This window comes from Pseudophryne corroboree, chromosome 2, assembly GCF_028390025.1.
Source record: "Pseudophryne corroboree isolate aPseCor3 chromosome 2, aPseCor3.hap2, whole genome shotgun sequence".
NCBI lineage: Eukaryota > Metazoa > Chordata > Amphibia > Anura > Myobatrachidae > Pseudophryne > Pseudophryne corroboree.
The window spans coordinates 858,451,787-858,473,858 of record NC_086445.1 but is presented as its reverse complement, the minus strand read 5'-3'; the positions used below and the strand labels follow the sequence as shown (position 1 = coordinate 858,473,858).

At 43.8% G+C, this 22,072-nt stretch overlaps 1 protein-coding gene across 3 annotated transcripts in view; it reads left to right on the top strand.

Moving 5' to 3' along the window:
- Window positions 1-22,072, top strand: part of LOC135049881 (transient receptor potential cation channel subfamily V member 1-like) — a 123,651-nt gene that overhangs the window by 60,233 nt on the left and 41,346 nt on the right. For all 3 annotated transcript variants that reach the window (XM_063955835.1, XM_063955837.1, XM_063955836.1), the window contains exons 5-7: window positions 3,379-3,519; window positions 4,144-4,442; window positions 21,680-21,856. In XM_063955835.1, the coding sequence (XP_063811905.1) occupies window positions 3,379-3,519; window positions 4,144-4,442; window positions 21,680-21,856 (617 nt within the window). The remainder of the gene's footprint in view (window positions 1-3,378; window positions 3,520-4,143; window positions 4,443-21,679; window positions 21,857-22,072) is intronic.

Sequence of the window (22,072 nt, the reverse complement as noted above, 5' to 3'; positions counted from 1 at the left end):
GTCTTAGGTTAAAAATGATTAAAATAATACAAAGTATAAGTTGTTATTATCTTTGTATTATTTTAATCATTATGGTAGGGGAGGCACTGCCTCCCCTGCCTCCCCTGACTGCACGTCCCTGGTTGGAAAGTTGAACGTTTTACCTGGACTTACAATTACTCTGAATGAGTCTCAATAGTTAAAAGTTAATCAGCTAAAGGGTTCACATTTACACACTGGATAAACCATGCATATTCCAAGTTATCTATTCAGTGGAGCATTGAAGCAATTCCAAAAGTCTGGAGGAGCTGCAAAAGAACCTGGACATATATACAAATATTAGTCTCCTTTTACACTAGATATTGCATGATATACAATATTAATAATTCACAATATTGATAATCTGCAGCAGTGTACCAGATCGCCTAGTTGGTGCACAAGTGCATTCATTACTTGCTGACACATTTTAAAAGATTCAAACATGGTACTAATTATTTCATTGGACTGAAGGGCTCTGTAAAACATGCAGCTCTAATAGCATTCTAAGTATACTGTTACTATTGTGGTCATGGTGTAGGCCAGGTAGGGGGGTTTCCAGTTACCTACGTTTGCCTATGCATGCACTATACAAGATATATATAATCTTAACAAAAAGTGGAAATTCAGCATGTTTATTGAATAATGATATTCCTTAAAACTAGTGATGTGCACCACAAATTTTTCGGGTTTTGTGTTTTGGTTTTGGATTCGGTTCCGCGGCTGTGTTTTGGATTCGGGCGCGTTTCGGCAATACCTCCCTTTTAAAAAAAATTGTCGGATTCGGGTGTGTTTTGGATTCGGGTGTTTTTTCCCCCAAAAACCCTCAAAAATGGCTTAAATCATAGAATTTGGGGGTAATTTTGATCCCATAGTATTATTAACCTCAATAACCACAATTCCCACTCACTTCCAGTCTATTCTGAACACCTCACAATATTATTTTTAGTCCTAAAATTTGCACCAAGGTCGTTTGATGACTAAGCTAAGTGACCCAAGTGGCCGACACAAACACCTGGCCCATCTAGGAGTGGCACTGCAGTGTTAGACAGGATGGCACTTAAAAAAATTGTCCCCAAACATCACACGATGCAAAGATAAATAAAAAAAAGAGGTGCAAGATGGAATTGTCCTTGGGCCCTCCCACCCACCCTTATGTTGTATAAACAGGACATGCACACTTTAACAAACCCATCATGTGGCTGTGGCTGAAATGATTGGTTGGTTTGGGCTCCCACCAAAAAAGAAGCAATCAATCTCTCCTTGCACAAACTAGCTCTACAGAGGCAAGATGTCGACCTCATCATCATCCTCCGATTCCTCACCCTTTTTACTGTGTACATCCCCCTCCTCACAGAGTATTCATTCGTCCCCACTGGAATCCACCATCTCAGGTCCCTGTGTACTTTCTGGAGGCAATTGATGGTGAATGTCTCCATGGAGGAATTGATTATAATTCATTTTGATGAACATCATCTTCTCCACATTTTGTGGAAGTAACCTCGTACGCCGATTGCTGACAAGGTGACCGGCTGAACTAAACATTCTTTCGGAGTACACGCTGGAAGGGGGGCAACTTAGGTAAAATAAAGCCAGTTTGTGCAAGGGCCTCCAAATTGCCTCTTTTTCCTGCCAGTATAAATACGGACTGTCTGACGTGCCTATTTGGATGCTGTCACTCATATAATCCTCCACCATTCTTTCAATGGTGACAGAATCATATGCAGTGACAGTAGACGACATGTCAGTAATCGTTGGCAGGTCCTTCAGTCCGGACCAGATGTCAATTTTCGCTCCTGACTGCCCTGCATCACCGCCAGCGGGTGGTTTTAGAAATGTGATCCTTTTCCTGGCAGCTCTAGTAGAAAATGAAGGAGGACCTGTTGGCGGGTCACGTTCCACTTGACAATTGTCTCATCAGCAGGTCTTTGAACATCTGCAGACTTGTGTCTGCCGGAAAGAGAGATACAACGTAGGCTTTAAACCTAGGATCGAGCACGGTGGCCAAAATGTAGTGCTCTGATTTCAACAGATGGACCACCCGTGAATCCTGGTTAAGCGAATGAAGGGCTCCATCCACAAGTCCCACGTGCCTAGCGGAATCGCTCTGTTTTAGCTCCTCCTACAATCTCTCCAGCTGCTTCTGCAAAAGCCTGATGAGGGGAATGACCTGACTCAGGCTGGCCGATGTCACAAATCCCCAGGAGAGTCCAATTGGGGTAAGCCAATCTGCGATGATGTTCCTCAGTTTCCGTAAGAGGTGGTCACCACTATGCAGCACTGTACTACTATATACTGGTCCCCACAATGCAGCACACTGAGCACAGATATTGAGCCTTTCAGGCAGAGAACGTAACCACGTCCTCTCCGCTCAATCGACAATGCACGAGTGAAAATGGCGGCGACGTGCGGCTCTTTATATGGAATCCGAATCTCGCGAGAATCCGACTGCGGGATGATGACGTTTTCCCCCCGTTCGGGTTTTGCGTCTTAGGCGGGAAGAACCAAGGCTGCCTCGGACCCGTATAAATCGCGTGAAGTTCGGGGGGGTTCGGATCTCGACGAACCGAACCCGCTCATCTCTACTTAAAACTATTCAAATACTCAATTTTTCACATAAGTTTCAATAGATACAAGATGTGTATCTACAAATATGATAAGTAACTTATAGCTGTACATCACAATAAACCATCTGCCTGCTAAGTCATTCACTGGAGATCAGTAGAATTTCTGTCCATTTAGCTTGGTCAAGCTTGCTCTGTTACACGTCAGCCACTGAAACGCTGTGTGTTACAACCCATACAGTATAGTTAGTCACTGAAAATCTTTATTTTGTATGTTTTGAATAAGTATGAGGCATAAGAAAGTACATCTGTTCACAAGCAGCATTTTCTGGATTTACTAATATTTTAGTGCTAGGGTGTGTCCCTCCCTGTTAGTGCAGTTTATTCTGCACTTTTCAAAGACACCTTATTCAATTCTGAAAATCTGAATCTGATGACACAAAATCCCTTTGATGTTAAATTTACCTATACTTACCACCCACTGCGATCCCAGGCTTGATGACGCAATCATGGCTTTATACAGTGGGGGCAGGGGACCACGATGATTCCATCACAGTGCCATGCCCCTTTACCACCCACCTGTTTGCCCCTTCTAGGATTCTCCTGGAGTCATTGTTTTAAAAATAATCAAGTATGAATATAACACCTAAGATTTCTTGATACACTGCTATATTAATCATTTATCATGATCTCTCAGGCATTATAATAAGTACCAATTTCTTTTGCTATCTTAAATATTAATGTTAAATTTACAGCTGCTGTTGTAGCAAGTTAATACATCTTTCCCTGTTTTCCACAGGACAAACTGCACTTCATATTGCCATAGAGAAGAGAAATTTCGATCTAGTGAAGCTTCTGATGGAAAACAAAGCTGACGTAGATGCAAAAGCCAATGGGGTGTTTTTCCAGAAGAAAAGAAAAGGAGTTAGTTTCTACTTTGGTAAGATTCCACAAACTTGGCAGCCGCAGCATACATGCTAAGTGCTAACAATCAAATTAGTGACTAATTGCAATAATAACACACAATAATATTGCAGATGGCATTTGTGTTTCTTCGTTTAGAGTGATTCAAAAGTTAAAAAGTTGAATGTAATGGGGCCATTCAATCTTCAGCGACTAGCGGTCACAATATGCTGCTGCACACATCACAGAGTATTATGATATCCCAACATCTTTCTGATCTCCTTTATGGGGTATGAGGGAGAATGTGTGATGTTGGTGGCAGTGAGATGCTTGTGTTCTGACAATTTTTACAACACTTTTTGTTCTTTATTTTTGGATTGCCCTCTAAAATTCTGATTGGCTTCAGGTTGTTCTGGGGCCTATTTACTAAGTTTTGGATGGAGGTAAAGTGGACAGAGATAAAGTACCAGCCACTCAGCTCCTAACTGCCATGTCACATGCTGGGTTTGAAAAATGCCAGTTAGGAGCTGGTTGGCTGGTACTTTATCTCCGTCCACTTTACCTCCATCCAAGGCTTAGTAAATAGACCCCTATATTACTGTCCAACTTCATCTCTTGCTCATCTGTGAAATGTGAACTCATGAACCTATTCTCATTACAGGAGAACTCCCTCTATCTCTTGCTGCTTGTACTAACCAGACAAATATTGTTAACTATCTTCTTAATAACCCATATCGGAATGCTGAATTGAAAACCCCGGACAGTCATGGGAACACAGTTTTACATGCTCTGGTCGTAGTGGCTGATGACACAGAGGAGAATACTGAGATCATCACTAAAATGTATGATGATATTTTGAAGAAATCAGTGAAGATCAATCCACAGCTGAAACTGGAGGAGATCGCTAACCATGAAGGCCTAACTCCTTTGAAACTGGCAGCAAAAACTGGAAAAACTGAGGTAAGCCAAAACAAAACTGTAATGAGCTTTATACTTCAGAATCAGCAGCCATCACCCTGTCCAAAGACACTAGGTTGGTGTCTTTGATCCATTATTAAAAGTGGATAGATGCCACCTGATTCCTCCCAAAACCTATAGTGCTTTTTAGATAAAATAAAATCAATAATTCAGATGAGAATGGGGAGCACTGGCTAAAAACATAAGAGAAATTCCATCACTTGATCAAAACAATTTAATTTCATCAACTGAAAAAGACAGTAATAGACTCACAATTAAGATGATTGCGATACACTTGAAACAACAAACATCAAAGACAATCTGGCTTTTCTAACACCTTATAGAACCTCTTGCCACAAAGCTATGTATATCAAGGTATGATCCTCTTCCACAGGTAATTGAAAAACACCAATTAAGTTATATGTTGGAATAGGTGCCAGTTATTTGTAATGAAGTTATGTACATGGGGTGCATTCAGCATCCCGGCGGTCGGGATGCCGGCAGTCCTGTGACCATCACAGGAATGCCGAAACCATTCGGGAAACCAGAATACTGACAGCTGACATCCCGAAGGTAAGTATCAAAATTCAGGTTAGGGTTAGGGCCCAGGAGGGGTTAGGCACTTTAGGCACTAGGGGGGTGGTTAGCTCTAGCCGTCACTTCCCAAGGGTTAGCTCTAACCACCACCCCGGAGGGTTAGCTCTAGCCCGCAGTAAAAATTATGACCTCTACATTTATCAGTTCTGCTCTTGGTTGTACCTACAGTAGAGACTCTCGTTTTTGGGGGGGCACTCATTGAAAGATATTACATAAAATATAACTTTTATTGATTATCATTAAAAAAATGTTGCCACAAACCAAGACTAGGACATGAACATATACACATAAATAACAGAATTCACAAAAAAAAAAAAAAAAAACACGCCTAAATTTACGCGTGGTATGAACACAACGTGGGGAGATACACGTGACCTGGTCAGGGTCAATGTTATTGATCCTGACAATAGTTCCTGCAATAATAAGCATTGACAGTCCCCTAACAAGAGGAGACAAATTGTAGGATGATACAGTCGGCTGAAACAAGAAGCGGTAGCCCTATGGATAGATTTACCATAAATTTCAGCCTTTTGTAATGGATGCTACTGGTGTAGAATATAAGTAACAATAACAGTGTTGATTAGTATGTGTCCAAACTTCATAGCACATACAATCTCCCCATCGATTGCATATCATATGTTCCCTTAGAGAGGTAGTAGCGAAATAATCTAATAATTATTCAAGATCTAGGATATAAATCTCCATAATATGAGTAAAAACTGATCCTGTAATTGTCTTAGTGCAAATACTATGGATTTTCTCAGTGCAGTGCACCGGTAAGCCTATTATTAGTAGAATTGGTAATTTCTTGGTGACAAATGTCCACTATATATAACACCCTGATCCGCGTGTATTGGCAGGTTATTGCTGATTGAATTTGTTGTCTGGGAAGAAATATCTAGTATGCCTCAAGAACACACTGTAGCAATAAATGTATCAAACTTGCTCCTCATATGTAACCATCATATTGATATTCAGAAATCAGTATAACAGGGTATACATCTAACATATCCTCTAATACGTGTATGTAAAAAGATGGCTTAAAGAGGTATGGAGCATATGAATGAGCTGGTACAAATTGCAGAAAAGGGGAAGAAAAGGCACTCCTATCATTGATGCAGTGGGGTGGCTTCTGTTTACTGTGTGACATGCATTAATACAGTAAATGAGCGTGTCCCATCTGCACCTAAGGGTTGGAAACAGAGAGAATGCTTCTGCTTTTGAAAAGATCACCCTCGGGCACCCTGATGTAACAGCGCAGGGGGTCCTCTGAGTTCTCCTTATGACAATGAGAGAGCATCGAAAAAAGATTTAAGAAACATAGTATCAATAAGATGAAAATAAAGAGCACCAATCCCCTTTTGAATGTATGCTGCTTCCTTGCATATGTGTATACATTTATGCCAGGTGAGCGGTACCTTCCTTACGCCTATAGTGCCTGGAAGAAAGTAGTTGGGTGACAGTGCTGGGACCCTAATGGTAGTGACGGTCCTGATGCCGCAAGGTATTGCAGGACCCGTTACCCACCATGCGGTCCCGCTGGCTGTCACTCTAAATGAAAAGTACCTGAGAGTACGCGTGGATGTCAGGGTGTATGGCTCCGGCTCGGGCACCCTGATGTAACAGCGCAGGGGGTCCTCTGAGTTCTCCTTATGACAATGGGGGAGCATCGAAAAAAGATTTAAGAAACATAGTATCAATAAGATGAAAATAAAGAGCACCAATCCCCTTTTGAATGTATGCTGCTTCCTTGCATATCTTCCTTGAGACTCACTGAGGAAGCCGGAAAGCGAAACAGCTGTCTGAGGCTCAGTGCAGTGCAGCCGGAGCCATACACCCTGACATCCACGCGTACTCTCAGGTACTTTTCATTTCGAGTGACAGCCAGCGGGACCGCATGGTGGGTAACGGGTCCTGCAATACCTTGCGGCATCAGGACCGTCACTACCATTAGGGTCCCAGCACTGTCACCCAACTACTTTCTTCCAGGCACTATAGGCGTAAGGAAGGTACCGCTCACCTGGCATAAATGTATACACATATGCAAGGAAGCAGCATACATTCAAAAGGGGATTGGTGCTCTTTATTTTCATCTTATTGATACTATGTTTCTTAAATCTTTTTTCGATGCTCTCTCATTGTCATAAGGAGAACTCAGAGGACCCCCTGCGCTGTTACATCAGGGTGCCCGAGGGTGATCTTTTCAAAAGCAGAAGCATTCTCTCTGTTTCCAACCCTTAGGTGCAGATGGGACACGCTCATTTACTGTATTAATGCATGTCACACAGTAAACAGAAGCCACCCCACTGCATCAATGATAGGAGTGCCTTTTCTTCCCCTTTTCTGCAATTTGTACCAGCTCATTCATATGCTCCTTACCTCTTTAAGCCATCTTTTTACATACACGTATTAGAGGATATGTTAGATGTATACCCTGTTATACTGATTTCTGAATATCAATATGATGGTTACATATGAGGAGCAAGTTTGATACATTTATTGCTACAGTGTGTTCTTGAGGCATACTAGATATTTCTTCCCAGACAACAAATTCAATCAGCAATAACCTGCCAATACACGAGGATCAGGTTGTTATATATAGTGGACATTTGTCACCAAGAAATTACCAATTCTACCAATAATAGGCTTACCGGTGCACTGCACTGAGAAAATCCATAGTATTTGCACTAAGACAATTACAGGATCAGTTTTTACTCATATTATGGAGATTTATATCCTAGATCTTGAATAATTATTAGACTATTTCGCTACTACCTCTCTAAGGGAACATATGATATGCAATCGATGGGGAGATTGTATGTGCTATGAAGTTTGGACACATACTAATCAACACTGTTATTGTTACTTATATTCTACGCCAGTAGCATCCATTACAAAAGGCTGAAATTTATGGTAAATCTATCTATAGGGCTACCGCTTCTTGTTTCAGCCGACTGTATCATCCTACAATTTGTCTCCTCTTGTTAGGGGACTGTCAATGCTTATTATTGCAGGAACTATCATCAGGATCAATAACATTGACTCTGACCGGGTCACGTGTATCTCCCCACGGTGTGATCATACCACGCGTAAATTTAGCAGTGGTTTTTTTTGTTTTGTTTTTTGTGCATTCTGGTATTTATGTGTATATGTTCATGTCCTAGTCTTGGTTTGTGGCAACATTTTTTTAATGATAATCAATAAAAGTTATATTTTATGTAATATCTTTCAATTAGTGCCCCCCAAAAAATGAGAGTCTCTTTTTCTTCTTTTTTGGTACACTATTGCTTACTCTCAGGGGTGCACCTCCACATGAGTTATTGTTAAAGTACCCTTCAGTGAAGGACGTAATTTCAAACTATTGTGGTTTTTCCAGTTCATTCAGGGGTATATTATATCTCACCACCTGTGCTCAAGTTTCCCCATCCCTTTTCTCCCCCCATATTGTACCTACAGTAGGTAAGACGTGGATCATTGCACCCTTGAATATATTGTAGGTTCTTGTAGTCAATGAGAAAAGAAAGTAATGTAATATCCTGCACCTTTTAAAAAATTGCCCTTTTATAACATTGGGCAGACTTATCGGGAACTTCGGAATGTCTGCATGGTGCAGGCGATTACATTTATCCCATATTGTTTTATATACAGGCACATGCTTAATTCCATAACAAGTTACATATTACATACAACTAGTGCTTCACTCACTAGTTACTGGAGATCTGTATTACCTGTGATGGCGGGGAGCAGCCTGAAACTAATGTTGCAAAGTCTATCTACATAATCATTCTATACAGTGAGTGTCATACATTCATTTATATGAATAGATGTTGATAAACTCTTGTGATCAATTGGAGGCTTCTTTCATTTGTTTATATCCAGCTTCCTCCATTCCAATCTGGATTGAGAATTGTCCATTTGACAGTGTTTTTCTTGGAGTCCTTCCTCTCAGATGTTTAACCAAGGTGCAGAAGACACTTTCTGATTTGAAATAGATACTGCTGTCTAATCTGTGTTGGAGTATATAGTATAGTATTGCAGTTTTGTTACAGTAATACTCTGTACAGACTGCCACTAACATCTGTCCTCTCTGTTTGGGGAATGCAAAGTATAGAATCAGCACCTGCAAATTATTCTGTCTCTTCTGATCTTTTGGAGAAAGGGGTGTGCTTTAAGGGGATCTGGGTGTGGTTTGCTTATCAGGGTGTGGCTATTTTTGCAATTGAGAATCTGTCTATCTGGGTTGGGTACGAAATCTCAGCAGTCATATTTAATAATGATAACCCTAAGCCTCCTGGCCATAAATCTGCCATCGTCATCGCTTGAAGCTCATAAGAATATTTTGTACACCAACATTAAATCTAATACAAATACATGAATAAATCCCAGATTTTCATCCAAGTCTATGCAAGTATTTGTTAATTATACATACCCACAGATTCTAGCAGCATTGTTAGTTGTATTAGCTGTGAACATTACTGAGCATTGAGTTCCATTGAGTGTAGACACATTAATATCAATCCAGCTGTCATGTCACTCAGTATTATAACCCAGATTCTCACTAAACTCAATCCCACAACAGCATTGAGCTCCAGCGAGCTCGGCCCAACACACCCTAGAAGCAGAGAGATCTCTGCCTCTCCAGTGACTGTAGATAGCCCAGGTGGGGGGGATTTGTCACTGCTGCAGCCTCAGTCAGGTGAATGTGGATGTTTGTGACAGACAGCCTGGTAGCTGAGGACAGGTTTATTGTAGCTGCTTGACAGCCTGGAAGCTGGGATTAATTTTATGGCTGAATTTAGTGCTGGCTGTTACAACAAGAGATCTAAAATCTACTGGCAGTGAGCTGATGTTTAGTTAAGGTGCTATAAGTGTTTAATAAAACCGAACCCGCTCATCACTAATATGTAGTACAGGTAATATTAACAGAGTGAAGTTTGTGTAATAAATAACTATAAATGTGCTACTTCTTCAACGGATGACATCTTGTTGCGATAATTCATAAGCACCTCAGCAAAATAATATGCTACAGTATTGAATTAGATGCAAGATGTCACAAATCAGGTAGTATCAGCTCTTTTCCTGTACATAACAAACCTTCATCGGACCGATTAGAAACATTTAAGGGGAAGGGGAGCACAATACCAGTACTGGACATCCCTGCTCTGGACATCTGTTCTTCACATGTTGCAGTTCTCAGTGTTGCCCCACATTGTCACTAGCTAGTACTGTGGCAGAGACTACAATGCCCACCACTTCCTTGAAGCACACTCCGGAAGCATTCCTCTAGACTTGCAGTATGTCACCTGTAGAAGTTGCCATGTAAAGAACATGCATGAGCATTAGACCAACCATTAACCAAGAGTGATCCTATAGACTGAAGCCCTTCCAGTGCACCAGGTACTGCATAGCGTTCTCAAATCTGACTCGGTTTGAATTCCTGGGGGCCCTCTAACTTTACTGTGAGAGGAGGAACTATTTTTCATCTTGTCAAATGGATTGTTCACTACCAGTTTCATAATGGTAGTGTGAAATTCTGCCAAAAGAATGGAGGCAACTGGAGCCTGTGTACTACCAGATGTATCTTCCTAAAGATTATTGACTGATGTGTTTCCTACTAATTCAGACTGATGTACTTAGACCCCAGTTTGAACGAGGCCCAACCCATTTCCTCTGCTCTTCAAGCAACTTTCAATTAGATTCCACCTTCTCCAGTTGTTCCCATAGCCTCTTCCACAGTCCCTGGAGATTCTGTACATGCTTGTCTTCATTAGGAACTCCATAGTGAGCACAGGGAAATAGGATCCTCACCAGGTCTAAACAATGATTAAGATAGAATACGGATCTGCCCATCTAGTCCTGCACTGGGCTTTTCACTGACAGTTCTGCTATGCAAGCAGTTGTTACCGTTTGTCCTGTTCATTTCACACAAAGCAGTATATACATTTCTTTCTACATTTATCAGTTCTGCTCTTGGTTGTACCTACAGTAGGTAAGACGTGGATCATTGGACCCCTGAATATATTGTAGGTTCTTGTAGTCAATGAGAAAATAAAGTAACAATGTTCCCTCCAGAGTGTTCCTCCATCAAGTGATGGCCAGTAATTCCTTGTTCCTCCTGTTGTAGTTGACCTTGACAAAGGGGACCTCTTTGAAAGGAAAATACAGGGTTGAAGGGTGTTCTTATCATCTCTCTAGGAGGGCACATTTCCTGCCCCACTCTTGCATGCATCGTCTTTAAGTGTATAGGGCTTATAATGGGGTAAATAGACATTTGTATGCATCAAATGCCTGTTGTGTCTCTGGACTGCATGGCCGGGATGTAATGAAGTCTGAGTTTGGTGGCTGCGCGGAATGTCGCTCGAGCTCGGATGTTTTTTTTAAAGGGGCAATCACGTACAAGGCTAAATCATGCCTTGTACATGATTGCCCCTTTAAAAAAACATCTGTGTTCGGCCGGCATCCCGGACGGCTGCCAAACTCATTACATCCCACCCCATGTGTCCTTAGGTCTGCTTTGTAATAGGGCTAACAACTCATGAGAAGCTGCAGATAAAGCAGCTGTACTATTTGATAAATCCCACAAACATTTGCTTTGCCTCAATCTCTCTGTGTACTGGCAAAGCATAGAGCCAGTGGAAGACAGGCCATTTTAAAGGCCGAATAGTTTAACCCTGTATTAATAGTGGCTTTAGTTTTTGTTAAAAGCTGTCTTCCATTCATTCCCTTTCACATTATAGATCAGGTTATAGACCTTTTGGTAAAGAATGTGGCCTGATGAAGCTACTCAAAGAAGTCAGAGATCAGTGTGAGGAAATACTGCTTCTTCATAGTGATTTAGTTGAGAACCTGATAGGTGAAGCAGGTTCTTAGGGATCACCTAGAAATTGAACACTGCACCATCCATGGACTACAATTCAATTATTAAAACTTTGCTGCAAGTTCTCCTTAGACTATGAACAAGGTTAAAGGGGGGTACACACAGAGCAATAATCTAAGCAATCTGACTAGATTGCTTAGATTTTCAGCAAGATCGCTCCGTGTGTAGCCCTAACAGCGATAGCGATGCGCAGCCCCGCGCATCGCTATCGCTGCTGCTAGATTGGCCTGCATGCAGGCCAATCTAGCGGGTCGCTCACTTCACCCGCTGGGTGAAGTGAGCGCCCCCCCCGTCTCCCCCCGCACGCTCAGCACAGATCGCGCTGTGCTGATCGCCGGGAGAGATGTGTGCTGAGCGGTTCGCTCAGCACACATCTCTCCAGCATCGGGCCGTGAGTACTGGCCTTAAGACTTATGTCAGAGCCAGTCCACAGCTACATCCTACCACATGGTGACATGGTGCAAGGTAGCAGGCTGATTGAGCAGTCCAAAGTACAGAAATTGTGGTCACAAACCATGCGCCTATAGCTGCCCGTGTCCCAGAGGTAATAAAGCGTCACCCACACTTTAAACAACAATGGAGAAAAGAGAATATTTACCACACAGGTCTGGGGTGCTTAGAGCTTAGTGGAGATACTGTTTTTTGATTCAATCCAACATCTATTGATATATCACTTAAAACAACACAAACACACAATCATAGTGTAAAACTGTTATAAAATGTCAATTTCCATACACAGTAATATATTGGACTCGTACCCAGATGTCGTCTACTGTTAAGTAGACTTATCACGCTTTTGATAGAGGAACGGACCAGCAATGTAATAGGTCCCGATCCTTTTCTTAGTCTCCTTGAACCGGAAATCTTCCCCCAGCGGGATTCTCACAGTATATATATGGAAAAAGAACTCCAAATAGTGTAATACTATTTATTAAAACATATACTGTAAAACATGTGACAAACTTTGGGCAAAAAATGGACTCTCACCATAGATAGTGGTCTACAGATGGCAGTAGACACAAAGGCATGTTATGAAAATAACCAGGCGTCCCCAGGAACCGTCATAAACAGCTAGGTGAGTAGTCCAAGTCCCGACCCGATACCTCTACCAACGCGTTTCGATAAACTTATGTTATCATTTTCAAGGTGTAGGAGGATGCTGTATAGTGGGGATATTTATACCCCCTAAAATAAACTCAATTAAAAAAAATATGAAGAACCTAATGCCAGACATAGACCAACTAGCTTCTAAAATTCCAATATCCAATAGTGAAAACTCAGTCCCATAAAGTCCACTCCTGAGTATCTAGTGTTTTTCTTCCACCGTTCATTTTCCCGGGTCTAATAATGGTCCAGCCCTCATAGATGTTACTTCCGGCGGAAGAAGGTCACCAGTTCGTCCGTCCTGAATACAATGAAGTTGCGGCTGGCAGAGATTGTACTTCCGGCAGAAGGAGATCATCATACACCTGCCCCGTTTCCACACTCACCGCGCGTGTGTCTCACCAGAAATGACATTGCATTTGCGTTCCAGCATGTGTTTTGCGTGTCATCCCATGATCAGCACGGACAGGATAGTAATACCCCGATGTCTTACGTTTTAGAGATGACGCCATTTTCTTGTAGTCATCCCAGTATAAAAGATAAAGCACAAAGAAATATTATAGTAAAGAATGCAAAAAATACAAAAAAAATATTAATAAAATATATGTAGCATATAAGTAACATGATATAAAAATGTAGGTTTTCAGTTATAAAAACCACTTGGTTTCAAAGTCTTTGTTCAGACCAGAGGGCTCCAAGGTTTTATAGGTGAAAATAAGTTGCATTTCACTTCATACATGCCGACATTCTGGCTGCTCTCTGCGGGAGAGAGCAGCTAGGTCGGCTCAGCAGGGGGGCAGGGGAGGGCTGTGACGTGGGGAGGAGGTGGACCGGAGGCGGGACGGGGGTGGAGCAGGGGCGGAGTTACCATGCCACATCCTTTAAGCCACGCCCCCGCTCTGTAATGCCGCGATCCCCGGCATTACACTGCAGGGGGCGTGGCTACGATGACGCGATTCAGCAAGAATCGCGTCATCAACTGCCCGGACCGCCCACTTCACACACTAAGTGGGCAGATGGGCAGGGGGACCCCTGATTCCGGGAGACTTGCCTGCTCTTCCGGGGGGCCGGGAGGGTCACCCGATTTTCGGGAGCCTCCCGGCCATTCTGGGAGAGTAGGCAAGTATGTTTCACTTTTAGCTAATTTCTTTTGCATATCTCCCCCCCTCTGATATGGGGGTTGATTTTTTTCAAAGCAAATACATTTTTAATATATTTTGGATTGCAGTCATGTACTTTTTTTAAAATGCAATGACAATGCATGTGTATCTAGTCCTTTTCTTATGAGCACTGCTGGTCCGACCTATATAAAATTTCCCACAACTGCACTCAATGCAATATATAACATTCACAGAATGACAAGTAATAAAGTCTTTGATAAGGCATTTCTCTCATTGATAACTACCTCCACCTTTTTGTTACCAAAAGTATTAGGAATGTTCCTACATGCTAAGCATGATCCACATCGATAAAAACCTTGTTTGAGCATTCCCATTTCTCTGACGTCCTAGTGGATGCTGGGAACTCCGAAAGGACCATGGGGAATAGCGGGCTCCGAAGGAGGCTGGGCACTCTAGAAAGATTTATGACTACCTGGTGTGCACTGGCTCCTCCCACTATGACCCTCCTCCAAGCCTCAGTTAGATCTTGTGCCCGGCCGAGGTTGGATGCACACTAGGGGCTCTCCTGAGCCCTTAGAAAGAAAGTATAGATTTAGGTTTTTTATTTTCAGTGAGACCTGCTGGCAACAGGCTCACTGCAGCGAGGGACTAAGGGGAGAAGAAGCGAACTCGCCTGCTTGCAGCCGGATTGGGCTTCTTAGGCTACTGGACACCATTAGCTCCAGAGGGATCGACCGCAGGCCCAGTCCTTGGTGTTCGGTCCCGGAGCCGCGCCGCCGTCCCCCTTACAGAGCCAGAAGCAAGAAGAGTTCCGGAAAAACGGCGGCAGACGACATCAGTCTTCACCAAGGTAGCGCACAGCACTGCAGCTGTGCGCCATTGCTCCTCATACACACTTCACACTCCGGTCACTGAGGGTGCAGGGCGCTTGGGGGGGGCGCCCTGAGCAGCAATAAAAACACCTTGGCTGGCAAAAATACCACAATATATAGCCCCAGAGGCTATATATGTGGTAAATACCCCTGCCAGAATCCAGAAAAAAGCGTGAGAATAGGCCGCGGAAAAGGGGCGGAGCTATCTCCCTCAGACACACTGGCGCCATTTTCTCTTCACAGTGCAGCTGGAAGAAAGCTCCCCAGGCTCTCCCCTGTAGTTTTCAGGCTCAAAGGGTTAAAAAGAGAGGGGGGGGGGGCACTAAATTTAGGCGCAATATTGTATATACAAGCAGCTATGGGGGAAAATTCACTCAGTTATAGTGTTAATCCCCACATTATATAGCGCTCTGGTGTGTGCTGGCATACTCTCTCTCTGTCTCCCCAAAGGGCTTCGTGGGTCCTGTCCTCAATCAGAGCATTCCCTGTGTGTGTGCGGTGTGTCGGTACAGCTGTGTCGACATGTTTGAGGAGGAGGCTTATATAGTGACGGAGCAGATGCCGATAAATGTGATGTCGCCCCCTGTGGGGCCGACACCAGAGTGGATGGTTAGGTAAAAGGTATTAACCGACAGTGTCAACTCCTTACATAAAAGGGTGGATGACGTAACAGCTGTGGGACAGCCGGCTTCTCAGCCCGTGCCTGCCCAGGCGTCTCAAAGGCCATCAGGGGCTCAAAAACGCCCGCTCATTCAGATGGCAGACACAGATGTCGACACGGAGTCTGACTCCAGTGTCGACAAGGTTGAGACATATACACAATCCACTAGGAACATCCGTGACTTGATCCCGGCAATAAAAAATGTGTTACACATTTCTGACATTAACCTCTAAAAATGGGTTTTTATGTTTGGGGAGAAAAAGCAGGCAGTGTTTTGTTCCCCCATCAGATGAATGAATGAATGAAGTGTGTGAAAAGCGTGGGTTCCCCCTGATAAGAAACTGGTAATTTCTAAAAAGTTACTGATGGCGTACCTTTTCCCGCCAGAGGATAAGTTACGCTGGGAGATATCCCCTAGGGTGGATAAGGCGCTCACACGGTTGTCAAAATAGGTGGCACTGCCGTTTTAGGAACGGCCACTTTGAAGGTACCTGTTGATAAAAAGCAGGAGGCTATCCTGAAGTCTGTATTTACACACTCAGGTACTAGACTGAAACCTGCAGAGCGTGCTGCTGCAGCGTGGTCGGTGACCCTGTCAAACATACTAGTTTGCTAACTTGAGAACATATTAAAGACGTCGTCTTATATATGAGGGATGCACAGAGGGATATTTTGCCGGCTGGCATCCAAAATGAATGTAATGTCCATTCTGTCAGGAGGGTATTAGAGACCTGTCACTGGACAGGTGATGCTGACCTTAAATGGCGCATAGAGATTCTGCCTTATAAGGGTGAGGAATTATTTGGGGATGGTCTCTGGGACCTCGTATCCGCAGCAACAGCTGGGAAGAAATATTTTTACCTCAGTTTTCCTCACAGACTAAGAAAGCACTGTATTATCAGGTACAGTCCTTTCGGCTTCAGAAAAGCAAGCGGGTCAAAGGCGCTTCCTTTCTGTACAGAGACAAGGGAAGAGGGAAAAAGCTGCACCAGTCAGCCTGTTCCCAGAATCATAATTCTTCTCTCGCTTCCTCTGAGTCCACAGCATGACGCGGGGGCTCCACAGGTGTAGCCAGGTATGGTGGGGGGCCGTCTCAAAAATTTCAACGATCAGTGGGCTCGCTCACAGGTGGATCCCTGTTTCATTTAAGTAGTCTTTCAGGGGTACAAGCTGGAATTCGAGATGTCTTCCCCCCGCCGTTTCCTCAAATATGCCTTGCCGACAACTCCCTCAGGCAGGGAGGCTGTGCTAGAGGCAATTAATAAGCTGTATTCCCAGCAGGTAATACTTAAGGTGCCCCTACTCCAACAAGGACTCGGTTACTATTCCACACGGTTGGGGTACCGAAACCGCATGGTTCGGTGTGACCCTTTTTTATATTTAAAATCCTTGAACACATACATAAAAAATTCAAGTTCAAGATGGAATCGCTCAGGGCGGTTATTGCAAGCCTGGACGAGGGGGATTACATGGTATCCCGGGACATCAAGGATGCTTACCTGCATGTCCCTATTTACTATCCTCGCCAGGAGTACCTCAGATTTGTGGTACAGGATTACCATTACCAAGTCCAGACTCTGCCGTTTGGACTGTACATGGCACCGAGGGTGTTACCATGGTAATGGCCGGAATGATGATACTCCTTCGAAAAAGGGGAGTTTTAATTATCCCGTACTTGGACAATCTCCTTATAAGGGCGAGGTCCAAGGAGCAGTTGCTAGTTGGGGTAGCACTATTTTGGAAAGTGCTACAACAGCACGGTTGGATTCTAAACAGTCCAGAGTCACAGCTGGTTCCTACCACACGTCTACTGTTCCTGGGGATGGTTCTGGACACAGACCAGAAATAAGTGTTTCTCCCGGAGGAGAAAGCCAAGGAGCTGTCATCTCTAGTCAGAGACCTCCTGAAGCCAAAACAGTTATCGGTGCATCATTGCACGCGAGTCCTGGGAAAAATGATAGCTTCCTACGAAGCAATCCCATTCGGCAGGTTCCATGCAAGAACTTTTCAGGGGGACCTGTTAGACAAGTGGTCCGGGTCGCATCTTCAGATGCATTAGGCTGATAACCCTGTCTCCAAGGACCAGGGTATCTCTACTGTAGTGGCTGCAGAGTGCCCATCTTCAAGAGGGCCGCAGGTTCGACATACAGGACTAGGTCCTAGTGACCATGGATGCCAGCCTTTGAGGCTGGGGGGCAGTCACACAGGGAAGAAACTTCCAGGGACTTTGGTCAAGTCAGGTGACTTCCCTACATAAATATTCTGGAACAGAGGGCCATTTACAATGCCCTGAGTCAGGCAAGGCCTCTGCTTCAAAACCAGCCGGTCCTGATCCAATCAGGCAACATCACGGCAGTCGCCCATGTAAACCAACAGGGCGGCACAAGAAGCAGGATGGCGATGGCAGAAGCCACAAGGATTCTCCGATGGGCGGAAAATCATGTGTTAGCACTGTCAGCAGTGTTCATTCCCGGAGTGGACAACTGGGAAGCAGATCTTCTCAGCAGACACGACTTCCACCCGAGAGTGTGGGGACTTCATCCAGAAGTCTTCCAAAGGATTGTACACCATTGGGAAAGGCCACAGGTGGACATGAAGGCGTCCCGCCTCAACAAAAAGCTATAAAAGATATTGCGCCAGGTCAAGGGACCTTCAGGCGATAGCTGTGGGCGCTCTGGTAACACCGTGGGTGTACCAGTCGTTTTATGTGTTCCCCCCTCTGCCTCTCATACCAAAGGTACTGAGAATAAGAAGAAGGCGAGGAGTAAGAACGATACTCGTGGTTCCGGATTGGCCAAGAAGAGCCTGGTACCCAGAACTTCAAGAAAATATATCAGAGGACCCATGGCCTCTGCCGCTCAGACAGGACCTGCTGCAGCAGGGGCCCTGTCTGTTCCAAGACTTACCGCGGCTACGTTTTGATGGCATGGCGGTTGAACGCCGGATCCTAAAGGAAAAGGGCATTCCGGAGGAAGTCATTCCTACGCTGATTCAAGCCAGGAAAGATGTAACTGCAAAACATTATCACCGCATATGGCGGAAATATGTTGCTTGGTGTGAGGCCAAAAAAGGCCCCAACAGAGGAATTTCAACTAGGTCGATTTCTGCATTTCCTACAAGCAGGAGTGTCTATGGGCCTAAAATTAGGCTCCATTAAGATACAGATCTCGGCTCTGTCGATTTTCTTCCAGAAAGAATTAGCTTCAGTACCTGAAGTTCAGACATTGTAAAAGGAGTGCTGCATATTCAGCCCCCGGTTGTGCCTCCAGTGGCACCTTGGGATCTCAACGTGGTGTTGAGTTTCTTAAAATCACATTGGTTTGAACCACTAAAAACCGTGGATCTAAAATATCTCACGTTGAAAGTGGTCATGTTATTGGCCTTGGTTTCGGCCAGGCGTGTATCAGAATTGGCGGCTTTGTCATATAAAAGTCCTTATCTGATTTTCCATATGGATAGGGCAGAATTGAGGACTCGTCCCCAGTTTCTCCCTAAGGTGGTATCAGCTTTTCACTTGAACCAACCTATTGTGGTGCCTGCGGCTACTAGGGACTTGGAGGATTCCAAGTTACTGGACGTAGTCAGGGCCTTGAAAAATTATGTTTCCAGGACGGCTAGAGTCAGGAAAATTGACTCGCTATTTATCCTGTATGCACCCAACAGGCTGGGTGCTCCTGCTTCTAAGCAGACTATCGCTCGCTGGATCTGTGACACGATTCAGCAGGCGCATTCTGCGGCTGGACTGCCGCATCCTAAATCAGTGTAAGCCCATTCCACAGGGAAGGTGGGCTCATCTTGGGCGGCTGCCCGAGGGGTCTCGGCTTTACAACTTTGCCGAGCTGTTACTTGGTCAGGGGCAAACACGTTTGCAAAATTCTACAAATTTGATACCCTGGCTGAGGAGGACCTTGAGTTCTCTCATTCGGTGCTGCAGAGTCATCCGCACTCTCCCGCCCGTTTGGGAGCTTTGGTATAATCCCCATGGTCCTTTCGGAGTTCCCAGCATCCACTAGGACGTCAGAGAAAATAAGATTTTACTCACTGGTAAATCTATTTCTCGTAGTCCGTAGTGGATGCTGGGCGCCCATCCCAAGTGCGGATTGTCTGCAATACTTGTAAATAGTTGTTGCTAACTAAAGGGTTATTGTTGAGCCATCTGTTGAGAGGCTCAGTTGTTTTCATACTGTCAAACTGGATATAGTATCACGAGTTGTACGGTGTGATTGGTGTGGCTGGTATGAGTCTTACCCGGGATTCAAAATCCTTCCTTATTATGTCAGCTCGTCCGGGCACAGTGTCCTAACTGAGGCTTGGAGGAGGGTCATAGTGGGAGGAGCCAGTGCACACCAGGTAGTCATAAATCTTTCTAGAGTGCCCAGCCTCCTTCGGAGCCCGCTATTCCCCATGGTCCTTTCGGAGTTCCCAGCATCCACTACGGACTACGAGAAATAGATTTACCGGTGAGTAAAATCTTATTTTTCTGTGGGATGATAGTATGCATAGAATCCCATGTAACCCAGGATGATTGGGCTCATCAGGATGTAGATGGTTTTGAATGAGATTAGATTCCAGTACTGGAATCAACATACATCAGCACCCTGATAATCTTGTGGATTACTATTGCTGGTGTTATGGATCATCCATCCACAGCTTCTATTGCCATTGGCCTGCTCTTCAGAACCCAGCGGAGGTCCACCTTACAGAAAATGTTCAAATCTATAAAATTCTCCTTGGATATGGGATATAAGAAGACCTCTGTGTCGACAACCCCCCCCTCCCCCCAAAAAAAAAAAAAAAAGACACTGGGCAGCCACCACATAGGTGTGTTGGAAGCTAAATTGCTAATCATTTTTAAAATGTTGACAGTTAAATCCAACTCATTGATAACGTAATAACTTGAAGATTTAAACCTGGGCAACACCAGGTACTTCAGCTAGTTGGTGAACTGATAACTATATAAGAAACTGAATAAAATAATGATAGTATAGTAAACTAGTCATTGTACATTAATCATTTTATAAATCTTTGAACAAGTGTAAGAGGATACATCAATGACAGGTAATGTTCAGCTAATATAAATGTTTTCATTTCAACACTGAAGGACAATTGCAGCACATACTATGATGTAATGACCCAAATCATTTAAAATTCAGGACATTCAAACTACAAATGTCTGACAAATGCTCAGTTTTCGGTAATACTGTGTGAATGTAATTTTTATAGATCAGTGTACTTCCAATGTATAGCCTTTAGCCTGTAACTGAATCTATGACATTTGAGGTATCATGCACAAAGTACCTCATACCTCATGGATTTTACTGGTCCTTGATGAATTCATGTTATTGTTCCAGCCAGCATAAAGGCTCTGATTCAAAGTTAAACACTGCGTCCATGTCGGGTGCAAGCGGCTGATCTTTTAAGTCTGAGAATGCATCCGAGTCACCCGATAATTACCACTCAGAGACACAGAACACGACCAGATGCACGGGGTCTGTGTAATTCAGTGGAAGATTACATGGGGGTGGCTTGCCAGTCACACTGGAGGCCCGTTCAAATGGAGAATCAGCACCTTTCACAGGGCTAATGCAAGTTTTGATGGTGCACAAATATTACATCTATGTAGTATGTACGCATCGAGCTGCAGCCACTGCGCGTCTCGGTGGGAAGACTATTGGCCATGGCATTAGTATAAAGATGCTAAAGAAGTTGCGGCAAAAGACACAGTCACAGACATTTCTGTGTCCAACTGAGAATCACCCCCAATATGACTCTCTCAGGGAGAGAGAGATAAAGTTGAGAGAGAAAAAGTGTTACCTAATCAGCTTCTGTCTTTTTACACGTTGTGTTTGAAAAATGACAGCAATTTATTAGTTGATACTTTATATCTCTCCACTTGATCTCTCTCCAAACTTTGATATAACTTCCCCTCAATCATTTAACACAAAATCTATAATACCAGGTTGGGCATTCTGATATTTTTTTAATTATTACATTTGTCTCTCCTTTAGTTGTTTAAACACATCCTTCGGAGGGAAATGACAGAACCGGAGTTCAGACATCTATCTCGGAAGTTTACGGAATGGACATATGGCCCAGTGCACACTTCCCTGTATGACATGTCATCTGTGGACACATATGAACATGATTCAGTACTGGAAACGATTGTATTCAGGAGTAGTGCCTGTGTGAGTATAAAGACACGCTGTGGCTTATGTTGATCCAAGATATTAGAAGTGTACTATAGTATTTTACAAGTGCTAAATTGCACACAGAAACTAATCCTTATGTATTTGATGATTGATTATTTAGCTAAAACTGACCATATAAGTACAAGGGGGGTAATTCAAAATTTTGCACGGCTACGATCAGCCACCCTGACATGCGGGGGGACGCCCAGCACA